Source organism: Barbus barbus, assembly GCF_936440315.1.
Source record: "Barbus barbus genome assembly, chromosome: 10".
Lineage (NCBI taxonomy): Eukaryota > Metazoa > Chordata > Actinopteri > Cypriniformes > Cyprinidae > Barbus > Barbus barbus.
This window is the reverse complement of record NC_136738.1, coordinates 9,629,174-9,656,115: the sequence shown is the minus strand read 5'-3', so window position 1 is coordinate 9,656,115 and position 26,942 is coordinate 9,629,174. Positions and strand designations below refer to the sequence as shown.

Here is a 26,942-nt window from a genome sequence, read left to right as displayed (position 1 = left end):
TCTTGATGTGTATAAGGCACGTTGCTGCAGCAGTCAATAGCAGTGATTATTAGTGATTTATTATGCAGTAATGTGACATCACGCTACATCCATCACCTCATGGACCCTGCATTTGAGAAGGACAGAGAGTGTAAATATGTTGGAGGGTTAAGTGGCACTGTCCATCTTTCTAGGAGGGGTTTGGTGCTGTGCTTGTCTCATGGAGCACTTGCGTGAGCTATAGTTTTGTTGATTTATGGCGATTGTAGGAGTGTGTTTTTCTCACGACTGACTCTGATGTCCTGATATCGCTCGCTCTTTCTGTGGAGACTAAGATCTTGTAAAACACACATTTATTTCAAGGTGAATAACAACATGCTTAATGTACGTTTACGGTATTTGCAAAATAAGTTTTGGTTAAATGTCTTTAAAAGAAGCCTCTTATTTACACCAAGGCTACCTATATTTGATTAAAAAGTATATTTAAAACAGTAGCATTTTGAAATATTACAATTTAAAGTAACTGTTTTGTAATGTAATTTATTCATGTGATGATAAAGCATAATTTCGCCAGTCTTCAGTGTCACATGATCCTTCAGAAATCATTCTAATATGCTGATTTGCTGCTCTGCTGCTTCATATTTTTGTGGATTTTTGTTTTTATTTCTTAAGAAATATGTTCTTATTATTGACACAGTTGAGTACAGTTTTGCTGCTTAATATTTATTGGGTAGACTGTAAAAGATTTTGTTCAGCATTCTTTGATGAATAGTTTTTCAAAAACAGCCTTTATATTAAATACAATATTTTTTTGTAACAACGGAAACATCTTTACTGCCATTTTTTTAATTAATTTAGTGCATCCTTACTGAATAAAAGTTTTCCTTTCTATCAGAAATCATTCTAATGCTGATTTGGTGCTCAAGAAACATGTCTTATTAAGGGCTCAGAGCTTGCTCTTTCATATTTTCATAATAGACTTAATGAATTTCAAAAACCACGACATTATGGATTCGGACAGCAATAAAATCACAGTCTAACCCCTGTAAATGTAAAAATAGCTTGCAACCCCATGATAAACAATTACCGTCTGAATCGAGAAATGTTTCTCCTCAAATTTCTTAGTAGAAATAAAAACAGACCAAAAATGAGTCCATTGTTAACATACATATTTTAGAGTGTGTGTTTGTGATTTGTATTTCATATGGAGTAGCATATGGAAATAGAAATATAGTATTTGGTAATTTTAATAACTTTTTTTTTTTTTAATTTTTATGTAATACAAGTGTTATTACCATGTAATAAATCAAATAGCTGTAGTTCTGGTAAGTGGTACAAATGTAAGACTCAGCCTTGCGCCTTAGCTGTTAACTGTGTGGATGTCTTGTTTGATTAAATGTGTTACAGTAGTGTTTATACTCAACACATTCCATTTCACAGCTGTGTGTGTGTGTGTGTGTGTGTGTGTGTGTGTGTGTTGAGAGTAAAAAGCACTACATTATGTGAGCAGAGACTAACATCAGCGGTTCCTGGCTAAAGGAGGTTCTCCTGAAGGCCAAACATTTACAGTTTCACACTGTCCTGAAGAGTTTCTGCACCCTCCTATTGAAAGAGGCCCTCAGAAATGCTCAGGTTTTGCAGCACTCCAGAAACACTTAATTTCAGCCGGGAAACCCACACACACTCTTAAGATCAGTGTGAGGTGAAGGTAGATTCTGTAAATGGTTTAGACACAGAACAAATTCAACAGGCATATTATACAACTTGAGCAATTGTATAATCTAGCTTGATAGTACACATACATATTTCATGTTTATGCTAGATAGTTTTGTGTCAGAACAAAATATATTGATTTCATATTCCTTTAAATTTTCATGAACAGAAATCAAAATTCCCTTGATCTTTTGTCATGTAAGAGGTCATTGTTCTATAAAAACATCTTGTAAGTTCCAGAACTAAAAACTTTCTTGTTAGTCTAAAAACTGCTTATATTGAAGCCAGTCTGCCAAAACAACAGCTTGTGGAATGTGTCACTTTATGGTGTAATAGTGTGGATAAACCCCAGCTCCGCAATCGAAGATCAACGCCTACTTCTACATCACTGCCTGTTTAACCCCGCCCACCGATTCTACATTACTGACCGTTTAGCCCCACCCACCGATTCACACATTTAGTGTAAATGAAAGCGGCAAATGCAGGTCTACGCAGAAACCAAATGATAAAGATGCTCCAAATAAAACAAGACGCTGTGCAGTGCCAAGTTGTGGAAAAACAGTCTTTGCGTTGCCTTCCTTTGAGTAGATGAACTTTATTTTTAATGAAGATCCAGACTGCGTCAGTAAGAACTTGTTCCTTTGTTCACTTCATTTTAGCACGGATTCATTTTCAAACATGGCACAATTTGACATGGGATTTTCAGAAAGATTGAAACAAAAAGACTATGCCATGTGACTATATTGGATCTGACAGTAATGTTGCACCACACAAGTGTGTAACTGTAAGTAATTGTTTTCATTGCATGGTCACTATTGCGTACTGAATATTTATGCGTTTTTGACCTAAATCACAGCAGCGTCCATCTATGAGGAATGTACGCTGTCAAACATACACAAGTGTTAGCCAATTGTAGCAGTGGGCGTTTACTTCTGAGTCTACAACCCTCCACACCTATTCAAACAGAGCGTTCTGATGAGGGGGTAAAAACATGACAGAAAATAGCCTAATTCTTCTAAATCATGATGTACTTGATGTAAAAGTATTGATAACATTATAAGTAGGGTGACTAGATTTCTCATGGTTCAATATGGGATGGGACGGGGGGATTTTATTTAATAAAATCTAAATTTACATATATATAAACATATATATATATATATATACTGTATATAAAATATTGAATAAACAAATTTTTCTAATACAGTAGGTTTACTTAACATGTATACATTTATTTAAGATATTTTGTTGTTTGATTAACATTAATGAGACAGACAGGTATTTAATTAGGCTGCTGTCCCATTAAGACCGAATGTTACTGACACATATCTGGTTTTCATCCACCTGTTCACGTTCACTTAAGCCATAACTGACTGTATTTACGTGAGATACTCCACACAATGGACATTTTGACAGCTGTGTGTGTATCTGACAATTAAGGTGCAAGGAGAACTGGGATTGCGCGGGGGCGTGGCCGACAGAGCACTTCTGTATCTCATTTAGCATGATTACGCCTATCCCGCCTACACTTACTGCAAGTTAATCGATAACGAATTGTGATTGGATGGTAATTTTGTTCTATGACAAGCTTAGTTACCTTTGATTAGGCTTGTTCTCGCGGGACAGAACACTTCTACCACTCGCTCTGATCACCCAGTCATAAATACATTTTTAAATACAGAACAAAACATGATTTTTTTCAAAATAAGTTTGGACACTGATAATAGAGCTAAAATACGGTACTGTTCCGGGAAAAACGGGACGTCTGGTCACTCTAAAAATAAGGGGACCTCAGAGAACAGTACAAGATAATCAAAAAGGCAGTTCATGACCGCTTTAAATACACAATTTATTTATTTATTTATATATTTGGTTTACAATTTCCAGTTGCAATGGAAATAACCCTATATTTTTTATCTTGTTGTTCTGCTGCAATGGTCTCATAGCAATCTGAAGTGTATTCTTAATTCATAATGTGACCAGATTAACCGCAGATACAGTTACTATGGAAACCACAGGGATGGCAACATCACATTCACCACTGTGCTTTGTAACTCTATTAACCCTTTAAAGGAGGCAAACAAGTCATGCCATGTCAGCTGTGTTTGAAACCAATTTAAAGAGAAATGAACTCTTGAAGTGTCATGCAGGCCGTGTTTATTTCTGTAAGGAATCCCTGTATGTCCTTGCTGTGTGGTTTGGTTTAATGTATCCATTGTGTTTAGCTTTATCCTAATGTGGGTGATTTCCTTCATCGTAAAACTTGTCATATGCATTGCTGTTCAGAGCTCTCGTGTGTGATTCATATGAATAATATTCCTCCGTGTGTCTCAAGCCGCTGTTGGGGGAATCATCTATCATGAATATCACATCCTCATGCAGAGCTGCTCTACGCCTGCAACATGTTAAAGCTAAACATGAGCAGCCTCCTCACGGTAGATTTGGAAAGGCCTTATTCATCATTACAGGCTCTCGTTCTGCATCTGGCAGAGCTGATGTTCCCACGCTCATGGAGAACCTGGAAATGTCAGGGATTGATTGGAAATTCTTAAAATGTCATGGGAATTCTATAGCATTTTTTTAAAATCCTTATCAAATAATCACAAGCGGCATGGCCATTCATTGTTCAAAGGTGTAAACACTGTAAAGATGGATCTGTGTTTATCAAATATGCCTGTGTGACTGATATTCTCTGGTCATGTTCAGTAACTCAATCCATCAGCAAGATTGGCTCCATGAGTTGTTTCTCATAAGTTAATTAAATGCGAGCAAAATTAATTAAAAGTGTTTTTATTCCTCCACATGGAACAGCGAGAATGTGTTTACAGAGACTTTGAATGCAGCACAAAGGTGACATAAGTTTATTTACAGAGGAACAAAAAATCGTGGGAGTTTTGGTGTTTTTTTGCTGATTCTTGATTGAAAAGAAGATGCACACAAATTGTCATGACAACAGCCAACAATCATTTGGCAGTTCTCTCATCTCATCTCATTTATGCAAAATCTGACAAATAATCTCTGTTCTCCTCACATCTAATGTTGCATGTCTTTTCCCAAGAAAGTCTGTTTGTTTGTTATCTCTATTTATGGTTGCCAGCTGAAACATTTACAATACACATCGCTGAAATGAATATTTGTTCATTTCATTTGATAGCCAAATAACATTGGCTCATGAAACTGTTTATGTTATGATATGATTATTAGGACATTATTTGGAATTAAATGTAGGGATCCTTTTTTTTCTTTTTCGTCTGCTTACCAAGGCTTCATTTATTTGACCAAAAATACAGTGAAATCAGCAATATTGTGAAACATAATTATTAATTAAAATAGGTGTTTTCTATTTGTGATAAAAAGCTGAATTTTCAGCATCATTACTCCAGTCTTCAGCGTCACATGATCCTTCAGAAATCAGTACAATATGCTGATTTGGTGCTGATCAATCATGAAAATTTTTTTTTGAATAAATTGATAAATAAATAAATACATTTATTTATTTATTTATTTACCAATACAGCATTCAAATATTTGGGGTAATTAAAAATAAATAAATAAAAGGGTGAATACAATTTATAAAAACTTAAATACTTGTATAACGCTACATCATGACATCACTGAATCAACAATGAACTGACGTTAACTGAAAGCCTGACTGTTTTTTCTATTGTCCTCTTGCATTATCAGCACACGTTTTTCCTGTTTAAGGTAAAGGTGACTTGACTTGATTGAAATGCTTAAAAAGCTTTCTGTTTTAAATAAATACAATCTATTTAATAAATACTGTTTCCAATATTATTAATACTAAGAACCATTATTAATAATGGAGCAACAATAACAATTGATAATAATAACAGAGCACCAAATCATAGGATAATAGCATATTAGAATGATTTCTGAAGGATCGAACCAGCAACCTTTCGTTACCTGCACTGACCTGGAAACATGACACCACACAGCACTCCAATGTTTGAGGGAATTTTGTTCTGTTTTTTAATGAACTCTCTGAATCGTTTCTATACTGTTTAATCTTTTAGACTCAAATGTTAAAAATGGAAGCGGTATGAGAAATGAGAGCGTATATTTCCGGCTGCTTTCTAATATTGGATTCAGGACAGATTATTGTTAGATGAGCGTTATAATCTGTGCAGACAGGTCACTCTATCTCTGAGTCTGTAGAAAAGTTTAGAAACTTTTTTTAGGTCTTTGCAGGAGTAAGTGTGTTTCTGTGCTTGTATATGGGTCAGGTTTTGGCTCCATTGTAGAGAATAAATGTTGATAGTTAAACAACTTAATGAAAATATAAATGTGCAGAAAATTGTGCATAATATTTAGGAGGAATAGCATGAGGAAATACTGCCACTGAATGCCTGTATATGTGTTAATGTGTATATATGTGTGTGTTGCAGTTGTGGACATGGATGGAGGACCTGCAAAAGGAGCTTCTGGAAGAAGTTTGTTCTGATTCAGTGGATTCGGTTCAGGAGCTGATCAAACAGTTTCAGCAGCAGCAGACGGCCACGCTGGAGGCCACACTCAATGTCATTAAAGAGGGAGAAGACCTTATGCAACAACTCAGGTATCAACACACACATAGTTTCACTTGCAAGTTTACACTCTTACAAATACTTTTCAAAATCTCTCTTTAAAAGGTTGCATAACGGGTATTTACATATTTTCCAAAATAGACAAAATAACTTATTTTACACAAATTATCCTGTTCAAATGTTTACATACCCTTGATATGTAAACTGTAACAAACCTGGAAAGGCAACACTCAGTATCAACAACCAAATGTGTCTAAACGTTTAAGCACAATTAAAACCCTAGAGCAAAGCTTAACCCTATAGTAAGTATTTATTTGTGTAATTACACTGTAAAACTTGTAACCCAAGTTTTATGACCTTCTAAAACATATAAGAAAATAAAATCTTAGTGAATTTGATATTGCTTACAACAAAAATTAATCAGAATATGCAACAGCTTTAAATGGCTGTCAAGAAATATTACTTAATGGTGTAGTTACAGCAGGATCTTATTGAACTGTGCTCACCAGCCAAACCTTGAGCCCTTAAACAACTAGAAAGTGTATTTACAGTAAATACGGTTATAACTGAAGTCTACCAGTGAAATACTGTGTTAATATTAAGGAATCCTCTGTATTTTGTTTTAAGGTTGATGGAAATGTCTATAAGCTTAACAGGTCCCGGCATAAAATTAGATTTTGTTCTTACATTGCAAGTGTGCAGCATCATGAAAAATATGGTAACACTTTATTTTAAGGTGTTCTTGTTACACGTTACATGCACTTACATGTACTATTACAATAATTAATAAATTAATTAATAATAAATGTACAATTACTATCTCTCCAAAATGCAAGACAAATGCAAGACGGCTGATGCGACCCTGCTTCACAGTTATGCATTATGTCACAGTCTTCAAAGATTTTCGATGTCATTTCTGAAATTAGTGGGCAACATATTGAACCGGATGAGTTTTTAATCATGTTTGGTGTTTCAAAGCACGAGCTCTGTCTGTCTCAACAATGATTTATTCCCTACGGCCAAAAAGCTTATTTTAACATTCTGGAAAAATAAACTACCACCTCCCTTTCAGCTGTGGCTTGACGAACTTACAAATACATTACATTTGGAACGTATACGGCTCTGTCTAAGGAACAAAAGACAACAGATTTCTAAAACTTGGGAACCCTATATAAGGTATTTAGGGGAAGAAAGCAGAGGAGACTTGGAAGAGAGGGATGTTGAAGTAACTTGAGTTGGATCTAAGATCCATTCTACTCCCGGTTTTTCTTTTAGTATTCCTCCCTATGAGGTACGTATCAGGTAGACAGAGTGAAGGTGGGTGGGTGGTTAGGTGAATGGTTGGGTGGGTGGGTGTAAAGTTTTTTTTTTTTTTTAGGAGTTTCTGTATGTTGGGAAATATGTGCATATGTCTGCATATACAGTGTATACTAAGTGTTTTCAGGTTTGTACGTATGTATAAATATGTAAATATAGTCAATAACTGTAGAAAGAATTTATTAATTTGAATAATTTGTTTTTGTTTTGTTTTTTGTTACATTTTTGTTTGCATAAGAAAATTTGGAGGAACTTCTGATTTGACTTTATTAAGCTTGTCTGTATTCTATATATTTCCCCAATAAAAAAATATGCATAATTACATGCAACTAACCCTAAACCAAACCCTAATCCTAACCCTAACTATATAGTAAGTACATGTAGTTAATTAATATTACTCAGTACTTAAATATATAATTACACCATAACAAGGACACCTTAAAATAAAGTGTAACCTTTAAAATGTATGAAACTGTAACATTCGGGCTCACAGAAAATTCCAGTGATAAGAAGACTGAAAGAAGATTGAAAAAAAAGATTGAAAAATTGAAGAAGATTGAAAAATAAATATATGTAAATCTGCCCCATGCATCTGTTGTAAGTGCATTCGTGCGAATGTGCTTCCAATTAAATTTTATAAACTAAAGAACTATTTTTTGTGTTTTACAGACTGTCATAGTTATGATGTTTATAAACATTAAGTTGTGTTTTTGCCAGAATATTTCTTTAGTATAAGCGAATTGTAGTGGTTCTAGTTTCCCCTAACCAACATACTCTTAACACAGAGATTCAGCGATGAGCAGTAATAAGATGCCTCACACCAGCTCTATCGCTCACATCGAGGGCGTCCTACAGCAGCTAGAGGAGGCCCAGGGCCACATGGAGGAGCTCTTCCACGAAAGGAAGATCAAACTCGACATCTTCCTGCAGCTGCGCATCTTTGAGCAGTACACCATTGAGGTGAAGAGTGTGTGTGCATGTGTTTGCATGCTCGATTAGTTTAAATCATTTTCTCCAGAGGTTTAATACAAATCAACAAATAGTTATTGACCTTGAACCAAAACAACTGACTCTGAGATAAATAAAAAATATACTATATCAAAGCATTTGAAAAAGCAAATATAATACTCATCTCATGAAGCATTGTGAATAATGAAATTGACACAATAGTACAATTGACTGTAAATATAAAATACTACTAAATTTAAAGCCATAAAATACTCAAATACAAACAAATATATAAGTAGTTTGAGAGATTGACAGTTTAAAAAAACTGTGCTTGCAGATAATATATTAATGAAACAAAGGGCCACTTAACTGTATAAAGAAAGTATATGACTGTTTTTTTTTTAACACACTTAAGTATGCTTGTAAAAAGTACACTATAATGTAGTAATGTCAAAGTGTTTAATTGTCTCTCCTGTCCTGCAGGTAACGGCAGAGTTAGATGCGTGGAATGAGGACCTGGTTCGTCAGGTAAACGAGTTTACCGCAGAAGAACCCAGTCTGGCTGAACAGAGACTCCAGCGGCACGCGGAGAGAAAACTGGCCATGAACAACATGACCTACGAGGTCATGCAGCAGGGTCAAGACCTGCATCAGTACATCATGGAGGTCCAAGCTTCAGGTGAGAGAGACAGACCAACCACAGACCAACCACAGTCTGTTCACTGACCACCCGATGTATTTTCCACACACAAATGCCCAGGGGCTGGATTCACAAACATCTTCTTAAAAGGGATTTCTTAAGATAAATTCCAAGAAATTTGTACGAATCTTCCTAAGCTAGGACGTTCTCAAATATTTTATAAAAAAATATACAAGTCACTCCACACTTAATCATGACTGTTTATTGTTTCTTTTATTGATATTTGGTATGATTTCAGAGCACTTGTGCACATCCCTAGTCAGAGTATTTTATATTATATGTAGCTATGTTATGCTGTAATGCCTAATTACAACAATTAATTTGAAACAAACCAATAAATTAATTAAACATCATAGGCCTATCATTGGAGACAAAGTGGATGTTATCCTGAATTTAAGTTATTTAAAGTGATTTTAAAGAAGATTCTATTCAAGAAGTTTCTTTTCAAGAATTTCAATTTGGGCCTAAAGAACAATCTTAAGAAAAAAGGGTCACACTTTATTTTAAGGTCCAATTATCTCTGTTAACTAACTGCTAATTGCGACTTTTCCCTCAATAAACTCCCAATTTGCAAATTTTCCCTCAATAAACTCCAAATTAATAGTAAGTAAGGTAGCTGTTAAGTTTAGGTTTGGGGTAGAATTAATTACTAATAAACAGCCAATATGCTAGTGATATGCATGCTAGTTAAAAGTAAAAATTGGTCTTCAAAATAAAGGCATTGTTTAAAAATTTAAGAAGATTAGAGGATAAACTAAACATTATATATGGAATTTTATTAGATTAGTGGATTCAAATCATCCTAAAGTGATTTGATCAACACAGTCCCATGATAGTTTGTAAGTATTTAACTTTTCGTGAATTGGATGCAAAATTGTGCATGTTCATTTGCAAGTTTTTGTGCAAATCTGCTCACACCTCCTGAGGGTTAGGTTTAGTGGTGGATCTTCATAGTGAGGTTTTACCTGCAAATCATATGCTTTCACACAAGTCAGATCATCCAGATTTATATGAAATCACACACTCGTACAATACTCATGAACTCTGATGAGATCGGGTTTGATCTGATAGAGATATAGATGCAGAGGAGAGAGATGAAGAGAGGAGATCCGCACAGAGGAAGTGTCAGGTGGCAGTGCGTCATTGATATATGGCAGTCCACAGAAACACAGCGAGATCAACCAATAGGATTAGTCTTCTCTGTGCTGTGCTCTCCGGTCCGCAGTCACATGGGCTGCACTAATGATACTCAGTACAGCTTTCATTTCAATGTAAAGAACTGAGCTTAAATGAAATTAGACTAAATGTCACCCCTTTCCACGGCTGTGTCTGTCTTTAACCCACATTTCTCTTTCTCTCTACTCTTATCTTCATATTGTCCCGACGTTCAGCGCTGTGTCTCACAGATATTTTTAACACTGGAAACAGACTTCCTCTCCTCAAACTGCTGACCCAACTCTCACCCCCCTCTCTCTCACATATGGGTCTTGGCTGAGGACATGCTCTGCTGTCCAGGCTTTGGACGCTGTCTGTTCCAGACATTACTGTGACAATCTCTCACACATGCCTGTGTGTCCGATGGGTGTGTCTGATTCTGCTGCTGGGACAACAATTACAATCACTGAATTAAGCTTTACTGGATGCTCTATATGCATATCAGCTGTGATTTATCAACTGTGATTCGTTCATTCATTCATTCATTCCTAATTACTTAAACTAAACTTCCCAACTGTAGTTCCAGTAAGAAGTATTATTAGCAATTAAAAATATAACTAAAAATCAAATTCAGTCAATTAATTTATTTGAATTATTCTTTCAGTGAAGTATATGAAAAATAAAACTGATTAGCCTATTCTGTCAGATAGATAGATAGATAGATAGATAGATAGATAGATAGATAGATAGATAGATAGATAGATAGATAGATAGATAGATAGATAGATAGATAGATAGATAGATAGATAGATAGATAGATAGATAGATAGATAGATAGATAGAAAACACAGAATGACATTTAAGAACCGACAAAGACTAACTGCACAGACTGGGGCTTTTAAACACAGGATAACGAGGAACTAAGGAGACACACCTGGAATCAAATAAACACAATCAACATGAGGGAGAAACTGGGTAACAGGGAGCAAAAAACACACATAGACAGGTCCATAATCCTGACAGAAGTATTATTAGAAATTAAAATTTTTAACTTAAAAATTTTGCAAATTAATTTATTTGGATTATTCATTCAGTGAACTATATGGGGAATAAATAAATTAATTAATAAAATAATTAGCCCACTCTGCCTTAGAAAATAAATAATAATATTAATCATTTAAATATAAATAAAATAATAATAGTAGTAGAATTAGTAGTAGTAGTAGTAAGCCAGTTCATATTTTACACCAATATCTAAAGAAAGAAGAAAAAAAAAACAACAACAACAAAAAATAGAAAACTGTGTTCGGACAATTAGGTGAATATGTATGTATGTATGTATATATTTGATTGATTGATTGATTGATTGATTGATTGATTTTAATGACATTTATGCACATTTAACTCTGATCATATATTTAATAATGCATTGTTCATTCTCTGGTACACTTGATTCTAAATGATCAGTTGCAGCATCCCATGGTCACATATGTTTTTAGATGTATATGTATTAACTAAACTGTATAATTTTGTTGCTGCTTATCCTCACATCCCTCTATCACTTCACACATGTTGAGTTTTGTTTTGCTGACTGTACATTATCCCTAAATTAAATTAGCCTTGAATGTGAATCCATGATATAGTGTAGTAGTTCTGAATGAGGAGAGTGGTTTTGTAGTGGATTTGAACTAGCTTCCATACTGCCACCCAGTGGTGATGAGCTGTAAACGTGTTCTTTCAGACAATAATGATTCTGCAGGAATTTAAATGGAAGTGTGTATTTGTGTGTGATATGCAGGTATTGAATTGACCGGTGAGAAGGAGGTGGATTTGGCCACTCAAGTTCAGGAGCTGTTGGAGTTTCTTAATGAGAAACAGCATGAGCTGGACGTGAGCGCTGAACACACACAGAAACGCCTGGAGCAGTGTGTGCAGCTGCGCCACCTACAGGCTGAGGTTAAACAGGTAACACGCAGAATGCTCAACATAGTGGCTCATCACATCCAGATTGACACTCATAAACTTTAGAAATGAGATAGAAGTCATACACAGTCAATAACTTCTATAGCAGATAACAACTATACACGTTCTCCTGCATCTGTCTGTTTGTCTATCTGTCCATCTGCTTATCCATCTCTGCGCCAAAAGTGAAACTTTATCAATGAAAAATGCTTCCTGCTGTTTGGCTTCTCAAAGTTATATTTATTGTTCTGTTTTCTTCATATTATCAGTGCAGTCTTGGGATAAAGATTAGGCAGATGTTCAGAGCCACAGCTGAAATGATTCCCCAAAGATATATTCCATTTAGCATACTGTCCATAATATATACTGTAGCAGTGTTTCCTGACCTGAAATGTGTGTCTCAGATAAGAGGGACATTCGAAATGTGAATTTTTGCTGATGCTCCAGGACCAGGGTTGGGAAACACAACCATAGAGTAGAGTATACAAAGTGGCGCTCAATGCAAAACTGCTACAGTAATTCTTAAATGTATGAATGTAAATGTTAAGTATTTTTTCTAGTTATTTTTTCATTATTATAATTATTTAGCCAGATGTTAGTTTTGAGATTTTTGCTATTTTCTTCCAAAACTTGTCTTCTTTCAGACTAATGGAAGACAAACATCCAAAATACACACGTATGTGTTTATTTGATTACACTTTGGATATTTGTGGTTTTGGATTTCAATTACAGTACATATCTCAAGCCTTTTTTCATTTTTCCCCCTCATGCAATGAGACAGAAATCTCCATTTTAGTAACACTCATCAAAGTTTTGTTATTGTTGTTGTAAATATATAATTTGGCTGATTTATGTCACCTGTCATTTTATTCTTAAAAATAACATGTGTGTGAATCACTTCTAAATTATAGAGTGATATAAAGAGACCGTAAGCATTTCAGTAATGATCACTTATGCTCATCAAGCCTACATTTATTTTATTAAAAGTAAGTAAAAGTATTATAACAAAATATTTTGCATATAAATAGTTTTCTATTGTAATATATTTTGCAATTTAATTTATTCCAATGATGGGAAAGCTGAATTAGTGCTCAGTTTTTAAATGATTGATTGATTTAATGAAAACACGTTGAAATTATGATACTTTTTCAGGATTATTTAATGTATAGAAACAGCATTTATTCGTAATTTATTTGTAAACTCATTTAAAGTAACAAGTAACTGTCAGGTGTGGGTGAAGGGATAGAGCGAGGACTCAATTGCAGGAGGCAAAAGGGCTTTATTAATACAAAAATTAAATAAACAACAAAAACTACCCCGTAGGGGAAACCAGACTGGCAAGGCAAGGCAGGACAGGACTTCAAACAGGGTAACATCGACAACGAACTGGCACAGGACTGCAAACACAAGGAGATTATAAACGGAGCAAATGAGGGTAACGAGATAACAGGTGGGGCAAATTAACCAATAATCAGGAAACAAGGTGGGTGGGGTCAAGACAATTGACATGAGAGCACATGGCACAACTGAACCGCGTGCCGAACAAAACACACTCACAGAGGAGCGCACAGCCCGAGCGAACTCGAGACCGCACACTCCTACAGCAAGAACAAACCTGGAGCGTGAGTGTCCGAACCCCGACACGAAACCAGAACTGAGTCTGAACAAGACAGGAGTGCCGGGATCCGAACACCACGCCCCAACATGAAACAGAGCACGCAGACAAGAGAGCGTGCAGCTCGAACACACTTGAAGCCGCGCGATCACCAGAAAACAAGACAAGAAGGGAGTGTCAGGGCTCTGTCACAAAACCATGAATGAACTAGACCGAAGTGACAGAACCCTGACACTACCCCCTCCCCAAATGAGGACATCAAAAACAAGACAGGAACACGACACAAGACAAGACTAGCACAACATGAGAACACAAGACAGACAGGGGTCAACACACAGAGACAAGGAAGGGTGGGAGGGAGGGAAGCCAAGCCAGAGCCAGGAAATAAACCCAGGAAGACTTTAGGATGGTCCAGGGTGGGACAGGAGGGTTGAGCCAGGGAGGCTCCAGCAGTTCTGGAGACCTGGCTGAGGGCCAGGGTGGAGTTGGAGGGACGGACCAGTGGGGCTCCAGCAGTTCAGGAGACCTGGCTGAGGGCCAGGGTGGAGCTGGAGGGACGGACCAGGCGGGATCTTGCGCCTCTGGAACCCCGGCAGGAGGCCAGAGTGGGACCAGCAGCTTGGCAGGCAACAAGGGCGGCCCCAGCAGGACAGGAAGCAAGGGATGGAGCCATCAGAGCAAGAAGCTTGGGCGGCACCGGCAGGGCAAGGAGCTTGAGTTTTGGCGGAGCCTGCAGGGCAAGGAGCTTGAGCGGAACTGGCAGGGCAAGGAGCTTGGGCGGCGCCGGTAGGGCAAGGAGCTTGAGCTTGGGCTATATAAATAAATAAATACATACTGTACATATATACATACATAATCAATCATACTGATCCCACACTTTTGGACAGTAGTGTATGTGTGTTTTCCCTTTACCCATAATGCCACAGCTCTTTAAAGAGGACTCACCCTCACTGATCCATTTATCAAAAATGACGAAATATTGGTTGTCTGAGGTTGCTCCTCTGCTCGCTCACGCTCTTGATGTATCACAGTGCTGGGTTTTCGTGTGACTCTCTGTTTGCTCTGTCACTGACGGTTCCTCTGATTGATAATCAATAGAGAGAGATTGAGTGTGGCTCAGCTAACCTCAATCAGAGGACCAAAGTGCTGTCGCCAGGGACAGCCTTAAAGTGTCTGCCACTACACAAGTGCTAATGGAGAGAAATGAGCAGAGAGAGTTATGAATTCTGCTCAGTCTCCTCAGGATATCAGTCCACACTGAGAGTGACATATTCAGATCGGACTGACAGCTTGAAGATACTCAGATCAGATAGATAGATAGATAGATAGATAGATAGATAGATAGACAGACAGACAGACAGACAGACAGACAGACAGACAGACAGATAGACAGACAAATTTGAAAATACTACATGCACATGTGAACTACTTTAAGAATGTACTTTATGAGAAGTAGTGTGTAGTGCTTTATTTGACATTATATTTAAAGTTTATATATTTGAAATGCACCAAATTGCAACTTCATTATTACAAATGTGCAATTACAAATATGTTTAAATAGATAACATACAAGTTTAAATTGACATTAAAGTATATTTAGTTAACCTTAAATGTTTTTCAGTACATTCAGCATTCGAATGATGAAATTGCATATAAAGATGTACTTAAGTCCTACTTAGGTGGGTCAAAAAAACATGTTCAGCTCATTGCATTTAATGTAAATGTAAATTGTAATACATTTTCATTTTATTGCAATTAATACTGCATGCAAATAAATGTATAAAAACAATACATTTACTGTAATTCACATGCAAGTATATTCTTAGTATATTATATTATTTGAAGTATATTATTTTCGTACTAAGTACTCTTTTTAAAGGTATGCTTAAGTGTAATTCTTTTTAACAAAGACTTTTTGAAGATGTATTGAATAAGGTCATATTTATATTGTGTGCTGTGTTTCAGTGCTAATGTTGTGTGTGTTGCATTGTGTTGTTGTTTAGGTTCTGGGTTGGATTCGTAATGGTGAGTCTATGTTGGATGCCAGTATGGTGAACGCAAGTTCACTGTCAGAGGCCGAACAACTACAGCGAGAACATGAACAGTTCCAACTCGCAATAGAGGTAAACACACACACACACACACACACAGGCTCTATCCTTCACTGTCTCTGTTTCTCTCTTTGTACATTCTGAACAATTTTGTACAGCTTTTATCTGCGAGACATCTATAGTAACAGTACTTCAGCCCTGACCTTTACATAGATGAGTAAAGTCCATTCCCCCATCTCTCTCGCTCTCTTTCTTTCTGTCTCTCTTGTTCTTTTTTAAAGGTCATATAAAGGAAAAAGAAAACCAGGAGTAGTTTTTTTATGTGCTGTGTAGACATACCCAAAAATGCAATAAAAAATCCTTTGCCAGTCCAAAAAGGCTATCTATGGAGTCTAAAATGTTCAGAAATCACATTCACATTTACATATCAGCATCTATCAACATACAATGTGTCTGCATTTTATGTTGATATATTATAAAATCACATCTCCTCTCTTCAGTTTTAGTCAAAAACCTTCCTACTCCATGCTCTCAGCATACAGTTTAACATCGAGGGATGTATGGAAGTGATTACTCTGAGGATATTCCAAACAGATCCAGCAGGAATTGATCATTCATGAAATTTCACACAGGGATCATAACATTCTCCTGAAGGATTTATGACCCACAGACAGTCTAGAGCTGCTCTGCTGTTTTTACTGCAATTCACAGCTTTTTCTTTTGAGAGCGCTGTGTAAACTTAGTGATATAAGGGCAGATTCTGGCAGACAATATTCACTCTCAACAGTTTTAGTGTTAAGATTTTTTCAAGCAAAGCAAAGGAATGACTCATGCTGCTATCAGTCTGTCTCTCAGTACAGTAGTCATGTCATTTATCACAGGACTTGGCAGCGGTTACTATTTCCTGCTTTGGACGAGGTTCTACCTGCGCAACTCTGCTTGTAAATGTTCATAGCTGACTATTAAAGATAGATTTATATTTTCCTCATGACAATGCCAGCAGACAAAACACAGGCTGGCTTTTGACTTTAGAAAACCTAAAGCTGTCAGCGGTCTGGAGTAAGAGGGTCGCTGGATGATGTCCCATAAATGATGCTCAAATGATCTACTCTAATAGTTGTTTACTTTTAATTATCTGTCTCCTTTAATGCTTGTGATTTAAGAGTTAATTACATTTTAGTCAACTATTGTTTAAAAATGATTGTATTGCTGCCTTAAAATGGGCTGGAAATAATAATAATAATAAAAAAAAAATCACACACAGAATTAATAGAGGCAACAGTAGTAATCAAAAGATGAACATTTATTATGAAGCAAGAACACATGGACAAAATACAAGACAAATTTAATTTATTTGGGTGAATACAGAATAATTTACAATATTAAATACATTTAAACTCATTCAACAAGCATTTTAGAAATAAAAAATAACATTTAAAAGTAGCATTTTAATTTAAGTGTATTCAATTGTTCTCTTTAATCACTTTTTATCTAAATAATTCTCGTGCCGTTGTGTCGCCGAAATCTGAGCCGGTGAAGGGACACTGTTCGCGGGGGAACTGCGAACTTCAGACCGTGGCCTACAGAGTTCGCCTACCAATGGTATGAGAGGAGCATAGTTTTCACCAAACTAACATTACTAGCTTTTTTCAGACTTTTTTGCTCTTATAGGAGTCCCAGCCCTGATGAATGGAGAAGCTCGACACATTGAAAAAGCATGGTTAAAGATGTCCATCTAGTGCATATTTACATAGAAAAACTAATTAAAAAGCAGAGGAGCTTTGTAAACAGCTCAGAGTAATCATGTAATCTCCATAAGAACGATACGATTGCCAGAACAAATTTACCGGGACTTTGGAAAAGGTCCTGTTCACACATGATCTCCTAATGGTAACTTACCATTAAATTACCAGGAAAGACTATATGTGTGAAAGGGGCTAAACTCTTCCTCTGCATATGCTGTGAATTTGAATCGCTTAACGTTCATCTGGAAAATCAGTATGCATTATTTCACTAGATTTGTAATGTAAATAATTTATAAACCTTTTTTTAAATATGCCATTTATTGTACATGGCGATTTCAAAATAAAAGTTTCTGCATGTGGCCAAATATTAAAATGTTATGGATTTAAACATTGTTTAATCATGCTGTAAAATGAAACGTCACCAGGCTGTTGGCGCCCTTTGCAGGTATTTGTTATAATACATAATGTACTTAAGTTGGTTATGTTCATATTATGTATAGACATATTACATTATGTATTCTAACAGTGTCCTTCAATAAAACCATGTAATTACTTGGTGTTGATATTTTATTTGAGCCAATTATATTGCCTTATCTTTAGTTTAATTATAAATAGTCATACTAAAGTATGGTTTTCACTTAGGTCTATTTGTGTTACTAAAAAATATCAGATTATTCAATTGTCAAAATAATCAGTAGATTACTTGATTACCAAAATAATCATTAGTTACAGCCCTAGATTAGTTAAAATGTTTTAAAATACAACTGCATTGTTTTACTTTGTAATTAAAAGACAAATATTTTGTCATTGAAAATTTCTTTAAAATAGTATTAAAATATTGTCTCGTTCTAGTGAACCAAGTATCTGTATTTTGTCTCATCTCGTGAGCTAAGTGTATTGTCACACCCCTAGTGTTGATATATTGCTCATAATTTTCCAAGTGTATGATATAGCTTTCATTCTTCAGGTCAACCATATATTCATGAAAAAAAAAATCTGTTTGAATAAGGAAAGCAATAATTTGACATAGTATCCTTTCAAATGTTAAAGTTGCCACAATCATTGCATAGTTTGCATGTCCTGTACACCCCCCCCCCCCCCCCCCCCGCCCCGCCCTTGGAAAAAAGTTTGCTTTAACCCCTGAAGATGCTGTGACTGACTCCATAACCTGAATTAAACTCAGTACGATAACGAATAAAATCAATTTATGTTATGCAAGGCAAAAGGCATTCCCATCATGCGAAGCGACCCCAGCTGACACACTGACATCTCGTCCTTATGTTGCATTGCATAAAATAATATAATATACAGCACAGTAAAGACTTTATAAATGAAACAAAATGTAACATTTATTTCGTTGAAGAAGTGCACCAAATCGGCTGCACTGAGAACCGCTCTCTCCTGTATATCCTATGATATTTCATGATAAATGAGTTATTTGAACCAATAAGGCAGGCAAATGCAAGGCAATGTATCTTTAAAGAGGCGTATGTATGCAACATGCTAACTTTTAAACATTGGACAGCCTGAGTTACAAATAATGACTTTTGTTTTGACAAAATGATTGCAAAAAACTGTAAATGTAATCCAGTGGAAAGAAAGAGAAAAAAATCCTGATAAAGTACCAAGACTTTATCTAAATGTATGCAAAAATGCTGAATTACTGTCCACCACTGTATGATAGTGGTTTGGTTAGTGCCATAGTTACTGTTTGTTGATTTTGCTGTCAACCTCCGGGCTATATTTAACTTGCTGTTCTCTCTCTCTTCTCTCCCTGTAGTCTTTGTTCCACGCCAACTCTCTTCATAAGACTCATCAGAGCGCACTGCAGGTACAGCAGAAGGCCGAGATCATGTTACAGGCCGGATACTTTGACCCTGAGGCCATACGCAGCTGTGCTGAGAAGGTGGCAGTACACTGGCAGCAGCTCATGCTGAAGATGGAAGACAGACTCAAGCTGGTCAACGCCTCCGTGGCCTTCTACAAGACATCAGAACAGGTGCTGAGAAACACACACATATCAGCTGATCCTCCTGGCTTCTGCATTTACTTTTAAATTAACAGGAAAATATCTGAGTTACTTTTCCAAATAAGTAACGTAAGTTACTTTGTTTTCCTATTTATTCACTGACACCTTTCCTGTCCCTGTGTTAAGAGAAATTGGGAGTAAGTGTAGAGGCAGAGGCATTTTCTTCAGCCTGAGGCTTATTCATTTCTCTCTTTGTGTGAAAGGACCTTTACAGTTGCCGAAAATATAACATTTGGGTTTTCTGTTATTAAAAATAAATAAGCGAGCCCAGCCCAGGTGACAAAAAGTAACGCAAAAGTAACGTAATGCATTACTTTCCATAAAAAGTAACTTAAGTAACACAGTTAGTTACTTTTTATAGAGTAACGCAATATTGTAATGCATTACTTTTACAAGTAACTTTCCCCAGCACTGCTTACAGTACTACAAAAGACAGCCAAGTGTCCCAAGATTAGTTTCAGTGGCACATTACCAATGTGAAAAAATGCGTGCTTTATTGTGTTGAATGTGCACTTGTAGTGTACTTCCAACTAACTGCATATTAAAGCACAAGTTCACATTTACAGCTCTGTGTGTTTACTGCGTGAAACCATCAGTCGATTTTCGCATTGGTCTGAATGAAAATGCAAATTCATTCTTTGCCACTAGGTGCCGCTTTTCCCCAGTAACGGCTGTACTCAAAGCAGTACTGTGCTCACGCTTTATGAAATGGAAATGAAATCGACCATAGCAAATCACCGCAGATTAGCGTCACGAAAGGAGGGGTTTGGAAAATGAATCGTTGAGCGAATCGTTTGGGAGTCGTTGAGCAAGTAAGGTAAAAATAAACGCATATTATAAGACAATGAAAGTGTTTTTTTGACCTTGCATTTGGCAAAACCAAAATATGAACCTTTCATAACCCATAATAGGGGCACTTTAATATCGGATAGGGTCAACCAAAGATGCCTCTCCGTAGCCACTAAGGCTGCCATGGACCGCCCTATTGCTTTGGCGGTCTCTTTCGTCGCGCAGAGAGACGAAGAGATCAGCAGTCCGACGAAGCTCTTTAATATTGTCGGCTTTCAATTCCATGCATTCATCCAGCTCCTTTAGCAGGGCCGCTTGGTAAGCCTGCAGTACTGCCCTGCCATGTACCCTTTGCCCACTGCGCCGATGTAGAACTAAGCAGTTTGGTGGGCAATGCTTTCAGGGATGATGCCACGCCGGGAGACAGATAGCCCGCATCACATCTGCTCAACCCGGGGCATTGCCCTGTAACCATGCTCATTTAGTCCCATCATGTTAGAATAATCAACGAGCGAGGGACTACAGAGGCGGACCGAGAATGGTCTTGCCCATGATTTCGACACCTCGGTGGTGGAGGGAGCTGCTTAGACCATAAGCAGTTTGCTCTTTGTTGGTTCAGCCTGCTTCTCGGCAGTCCATTCGAGATTTAATTTGGCCACGGCACGAGTTATCACCTCCACAAGCTCCTCACACTGGACAGACTGAAGGGATTCATTGGAGGACGATAGCCTGAGCGCCGAGCCCTCTCCCGGGGGTAAGAAACCGCAGAGCATGCTTCTGATCCCTGAGAGGGGGCACTGGATCGGCTGGTTGAGGAAGAAGAAAGGGACTCGCCCATCTAATTCCTTCTGCCAGATCTATTTGTGATCCCACAACCGGCGCTCTGCCTCAGCAGAAGCGGGGCCTGAGCCACGAGGAACGCTGGTGAGGGCTCCCTCCTCGAAGAGAGCCCTCCGGGAGCGTAGTGTCCGCAGCGAGAGGCGCTCGCAGTGCAGCTCCCTCGAGAGCTAACTCAGCATGCTATGCTCCCAAGCTAAACTGATGTTTGCTTTTATCATCACCCCTCTTATGTTTAACTGACTTGTCTTTAGACTTCGGCATGTCGTTAAAGATAGACAGACAACAGTAAATAAGACATACACACACAGAGCGCTTTGCTGAATGACAGTACCCCGACCGTGACGTCTCGCTCCTCCATTGGACTGATTACACATGTGATTGAGAGCGTGGTCAGGCTGAAGGCGTTCCCAAAGCGTCTCGACACAGCACGAGTTCCTGAAGGGGAGCTACCTGCAAACCTACCTGAAAAAGATAGAAATAACTGACTTAAAGCCATTTTTTAGCTGGTGAATATACTAGTGTTCTAATAATTTTGGCCACCACTGTAAAACTTCATCATTATCATTACATAATATACAATAAATAGTGTAAGTATGTCATGTAAGTATATTTAAATGTGTGGTATGCAAGTTTAGTTACATTAGATTATTTTAGCTTTATGCATTTTAAATGATTGTTCATACCTTTTGGCCTTACACTTTAATCATTCTCGAAAGACAATGCAATTATGCAATTACAGAATGTAGATGCACTGAAGTCCTACTAAAGTGGGTCCAAAAACATTTCAGTAATGTTCAACTTATTTCATTTAACATACATTTGAGCTATAATACATTTTAATTCAATTGTAAATAACATGCAATTAAGTGTACAAAAACTTTGCATTCACTTTGTACTTGAGTATATTCCTTTAAAGTATATTATTTCGTACTAAGTACTCTTTTTACTTATTTTCACATTTTGCTAGCAAATAACTGTTAATTATGAAATGCAAAGGGGACACTTGGTTTAAAAACTCTTCCATTGAGCAAGAACCATGCTGGGGTCTGGTCTGGAAAATAATTTCACAATTTGATTATAAAAGATACAATTAATTTTATTTTTATTATATTATTAAAAATAATCTTCAAATTTAAAAAAAAAATGAAATATACAGTAAATACACAAAATTATATAATTAAATTATTTATATCCATAATATCGAACCAGTTAGTGACACACCCTGCGTCATGCTAAATGTCACGCTAATGGCTTATTCACAGGTGTGTAGCGTGCTGGAGAGCCTGGAGCAGGAGTACCGCAGAGATGAGGACTGGTGTGGAGCTCATGATAAACTGGGATCTTCAGCAGAGATGGATCATGTTCTGCCGCTCATCAGCAAACACCTGGAGCAGAAAGAGGCTTTTCTCAAGGTCACCACTGAACTGATCTCTCAAACTCTCTATCAGTGTCAGTCAGCACACAGTTACTAACTTCATAATAGCAATTGCAAAAGAGTCTCCTGCATCTTACATAAGAGCAGGGACAATTTGTATCTTTATTTGTATCATTTAGATCAGAGGATCTCTCTAATTTAGATCTATAAGAAATAAATCCAGCTCAAGCTTTGGACTGTGTGTATGTGAGGGTCTGTTTTGGATCTGTAAAGTCTGCTGTGTTCCTCAGGCATGTACTCTGGCCAGGCGAAATGCTGAGGTTTTTCTGAAATACATCCATCGGAATAATGTCAGCACTCAGGGATCATCTGGCAACACCCGTGGCCCTGAGCAACAGGTCAAAGGTCAGAGCTTCAAAGATGATTATATCACAATCGGATAAATATGTGTCCACATTTTCATAGTCTCGTTATTTTTTTAGCTTAGAATTCTTCTTTCTTGATTTATCCAATCATTCATTTATTCATGTTAATCATTTATCATGTGTGTTGTGTTGAATTTGGACAGCCATCCTGAGTGAACTGCTACAGAGGGAAAACAGAGTTCTGCATTTCTGGACCATGAAGAAGCGGCGTCTGGATCAGTGTCAGCAGTATGTGGTGTTTGAACGCAGCGCCAAACAGGTAACAACACTGAACTGCACTTCACATCAGTGTGTGTGTGTGTGTGTGTGTGTGTGTGTTTGCAGACCCTTGCAATGGCACTTTTTTTAGTTTGTGTATTTATCTTCATCTGCATGAACGAGTATGTGTTGCGCTTTTGTGAAGACACACAGAAGACACATTCTTGAATTCTGTCTGCAATGATTTTTAATAATTGGTCACATGTGTTAGACAGCATAGTACAGAGTTGCATTTCTTTGGCATGTACAACCAATGCTGTGTTTTTATGACTGTGAGATGCAAAGTGACACACTGTCAAATGAAGTAGTTCAGTTTTTTAAAAACATGCATTGAGACCTTCTCTATGTTGTTGCACTTCGTCTAGCGGTTTGTAAATGGTGACAAACTAAAATATGTTTTATATTTATTATTATTTCCTATTTAATTTATTAAATATGATAATTATTAGCTGCTTAAGATATTTCAATTCATTAAAAAAGAAACAACAACAACCTTAAGATTTATTTAAAACATAAATAAATAAAAAAAAATAGGTTAGATTGGTACGGAAGAAGATTAGGGCCAAGCAATAATAAAAAAATGAAACCATCTCGAGATTAAATTAGTTATAATATGAGATTAATCTCGTTCAATTTAGAGAAAAAAGTTGAAATAAAACATTGAGAATAAACTTGTTAAATTTCAGAAGTTTAGAGAAAAAAGTCTCATAATTCAACAAGTTTATTCTCAAAATTGTATTTAGACTTTTTTTCTCGAAATGTAATGATTTTAGTATCGAGATGGTTTAATTTTTTTAATATTGTTTGGCCCTAATCCTCTTCCGTAGATTGGTACTTTTATTAAAGGAAATTTTCATATTTGTATGCAGATGATCTTTAGTGTTACAACCTTCCCCATTCACACCATAAAGTCATCTGAGTCTACTCATAATAATACATCTCAATAATACAAAACATAAAATAAAAAACATTAAGCTCTGACATATTTGGAAGAATAAAGGTAAAATGCTGGCAGATATAGTTCCATTAAATTACATTCAAATAATTTTTTCACACATTCAATTTATTATAATATTAGAACATTCTTCATTGGGTGGTTTTGATTCGGTGGATGTTTGGTGTGTGTGAATCCCAGACCTCACATGACACTTCAGCTGTACAGATTGATCTGTGTGTTGATTGGGATCATCTGATGGAGTCTGTCTGTCTCTGTGTCAGTCGTTAGAGTGGATCGAGGAGGCAGGAGAGGTGTATCTCGCCTCGCACACGTCCCCTGGAGACTCGGTGGAGAAAACTCAGGAACTGCTCAAAGAATATGAAGAATTCCGCATCTCTGCCAAGGTACAGAGACAAAAACACTTCCCCTCACCTCATCCTCCTGCATTTACTATTAGTCTCTAATGCGTGACACACACTACCACATGCCATTCTCTGTCTTCAAACAAGTCATTCACTCTGAGGAACTTTTAAAAGATGCATCTTGTCACTTTGCACGACATGACGCGTGTTGAGCATAAATGATTAAACCACACACTCACACACATAATGTTTATGTGTGACGCAGCAAACTAAAGACAAAGTGAAGATGTTGATCCAGCTGGCAGATAATTTTGTAGAGAAGGGCCACACGCATGTCACCGAGCTGAAGAAGTGGGTGACAGCAGTGGACAAGCGCTACAGAGATTTCTCCCTGCGCATGGGCAAATACCGCTGCGGTCTGGAGAACGCTCTGGGCATCAGCTCTGAGGTACTGCACACAACCAGCAATTATTATTATTTTTATGTATTTATTTATTTTCTTTGTAGCACCTTATCGTGCACTGCATCGCTGATAGGAAATTGCTTGTTTTATATCAAATTAATCAATTAATTTTCATAAACTATATACCAACCTTTATACCTAAACTGTATGTCAGTACTTTATAGCATAAGTAAAAGTAAAAAGCATAAGGAAGCTGATTTTTAGACAAGAATCATTGTTATATTTTAGCATCTCATTTTAAGCTGCTAAACTCCGGGAAAGTTTTCAGTTTTTATTTAAAATTTATTATAACAAATAAATAAAATGATACATAATTTATTATAATAATATATCATTTATTATTTATTTTATTGAATATATATATATATATATATATATATTCAATAAAATAAATAATACAATTTATTTTATATATATATATAAAGATCATTTATTCATAATTGTTTTATTCTTTTTTTTGTAATATGAAAATTATTAGGAAAAATAAACTCTTTTCCAACCCGTTCATATGGCTTTTGTTTCATTAGTCACAGTTGAAATGAAAAACACATCTAATGCAGTGTGTTATCTTGTGTGTACAGTATATTACACATTTTGACAAATGCATCAGTTCATACAGTGTGCGTAGACCACACATAGCAGCAGTGTGTTCTGAACATAACCATGTGGATTTTTATTTTTTTTCTGAGATCTGATTGTGTGTCTGTGTGTTTCAGGATAATAAGGATCTGGAGTTGGATATCATTCCAGCCAGTCTGACTGACCCAGGGGTCAAACTGCGTGACCCCAACCACGAGATCAACGAGGAAAAGAGGAAATCAGCCCGGAAGAAAGAGTAAGTGATCATACACAGCCTCCAGACAGCAGCTCCACACGCACATCACAGTTTCAGACTCTTAAAATCGGTCTCTGCTTTGTACTGTTGCAGGTTTATTATTGCAGAGCTTTTACAGACAGAAAAGGCTTATGTGAGGGATTTGCATGAATGTTTAGAGGTAAGTGTTTCAGTTTTATTAATATTAATAAATATTTACTTAAACATTTTTGCTGCTGTACCATTAAGTCTTCTATATCTCTGGCTATATGTACATCAATCCATTGTTTTAAAAGAAATACGTTTGCCATAATACGACCCGTGTAAGATGCTTTATTGTACATCTACCGCCCTAGTGAAAAATAAACATGCTTAAATGTATTTGAAATACATTTATTTCATGCTGAGTATACTACGAATGCAATTTTATATTTATGTACTTAATAACATTTCCTGCAATTGTATACTAAACTGGTATACTTAAAGTCTGCTAAATTGGAACAACTAATTTTGTACTTAATTCACTTTAATTGTGCATACAGGTGCTGGTCATAAAATTAGAATATCATGAAAAAGTTGATTTATTTCAGTAATACCATTCAAAAAGTGAAACTTGTATAATAGATTCATTCATTACACACAGACTGATATATTTCAAATGTTTATTTCCTTTAATTTTGATGATTATAACTGACAACTAATGAAAGTCCCAAATTCAGTATCTCAGAAAATTAGAATATCAATTAAGACCAATGCAAAAAAAAAAGATTTTTATAAATGTTGGCCAACTGAAAAGTATGAACATGAAAAGTATGAGCATGTACAGCACTCAATATTTAGTTGGGGCTCCTTTGGCCTGGATTACTGCAGCAATGCAGCGTGGCATGGAGTCGATCAGTCTGTGGCACTGCTCAGGTGTTA

General features: G+C 36.5%; 1 protein-coding gene across 1 annotated transcript in view; it reads left to right on the top strand.

Moving 5' to 3' along the window:
* LOC306876460 (kalirin-like) overlaps window positions 1-26,942 on the top strand; it is a 244,973-nt gene that overhangs the window by 131,225 nt on the left and 86,806 nt on the right. The window contains exons 12-24 of the mRNA XM_079427634.1: window positions 6,099-6,268; window positions 8,339-8,513; window positions 8,985-9,180; window positions 12,155-12,321; window positions 15,937-16,056; window positions 19,510-19,728; window positions 22,650-22,799; window positions 23,053-23,167; window positions 23,331-23,446; window positions 24,664-24,786; window positions 25,010-25,192; window positions 25,924-26,042; window positions 26,136-26,202. Coding sequence (XP_079283760.1) covers window positions 6,099-6,268; window positions 8,339-8,513; window positions 8,985-9,180; window positions 12,155-12,321; window positions 15,937-16,056; window positions 19,510-19,728; window positions 22,650-22,799; window positions 23,053-23,167; window positions 23,331-23,446; window positions 24,664-24,786; window positions 25,010-25,192; window positions 25,924-26,042; window positions 26,136-26,202 — 1,920 coding nt within the window. The remainder of the gene's footprint in view (window positions 1-6,098; window positions 6,269-8,338; window positions 8,514-8,984; window positions 9,181-12,154; window positions 12,322-15,936; window positions 16,057-19,509; window positions 19,729-22,649; window positions 22,800-23,052; window positions 23,168-23,330; window positions 23,447-24,663; window positions 24,787-25,009; window positions 25,193-25,923; window positions 26,043-26,135; window positions 26,203-26,942) is intronic.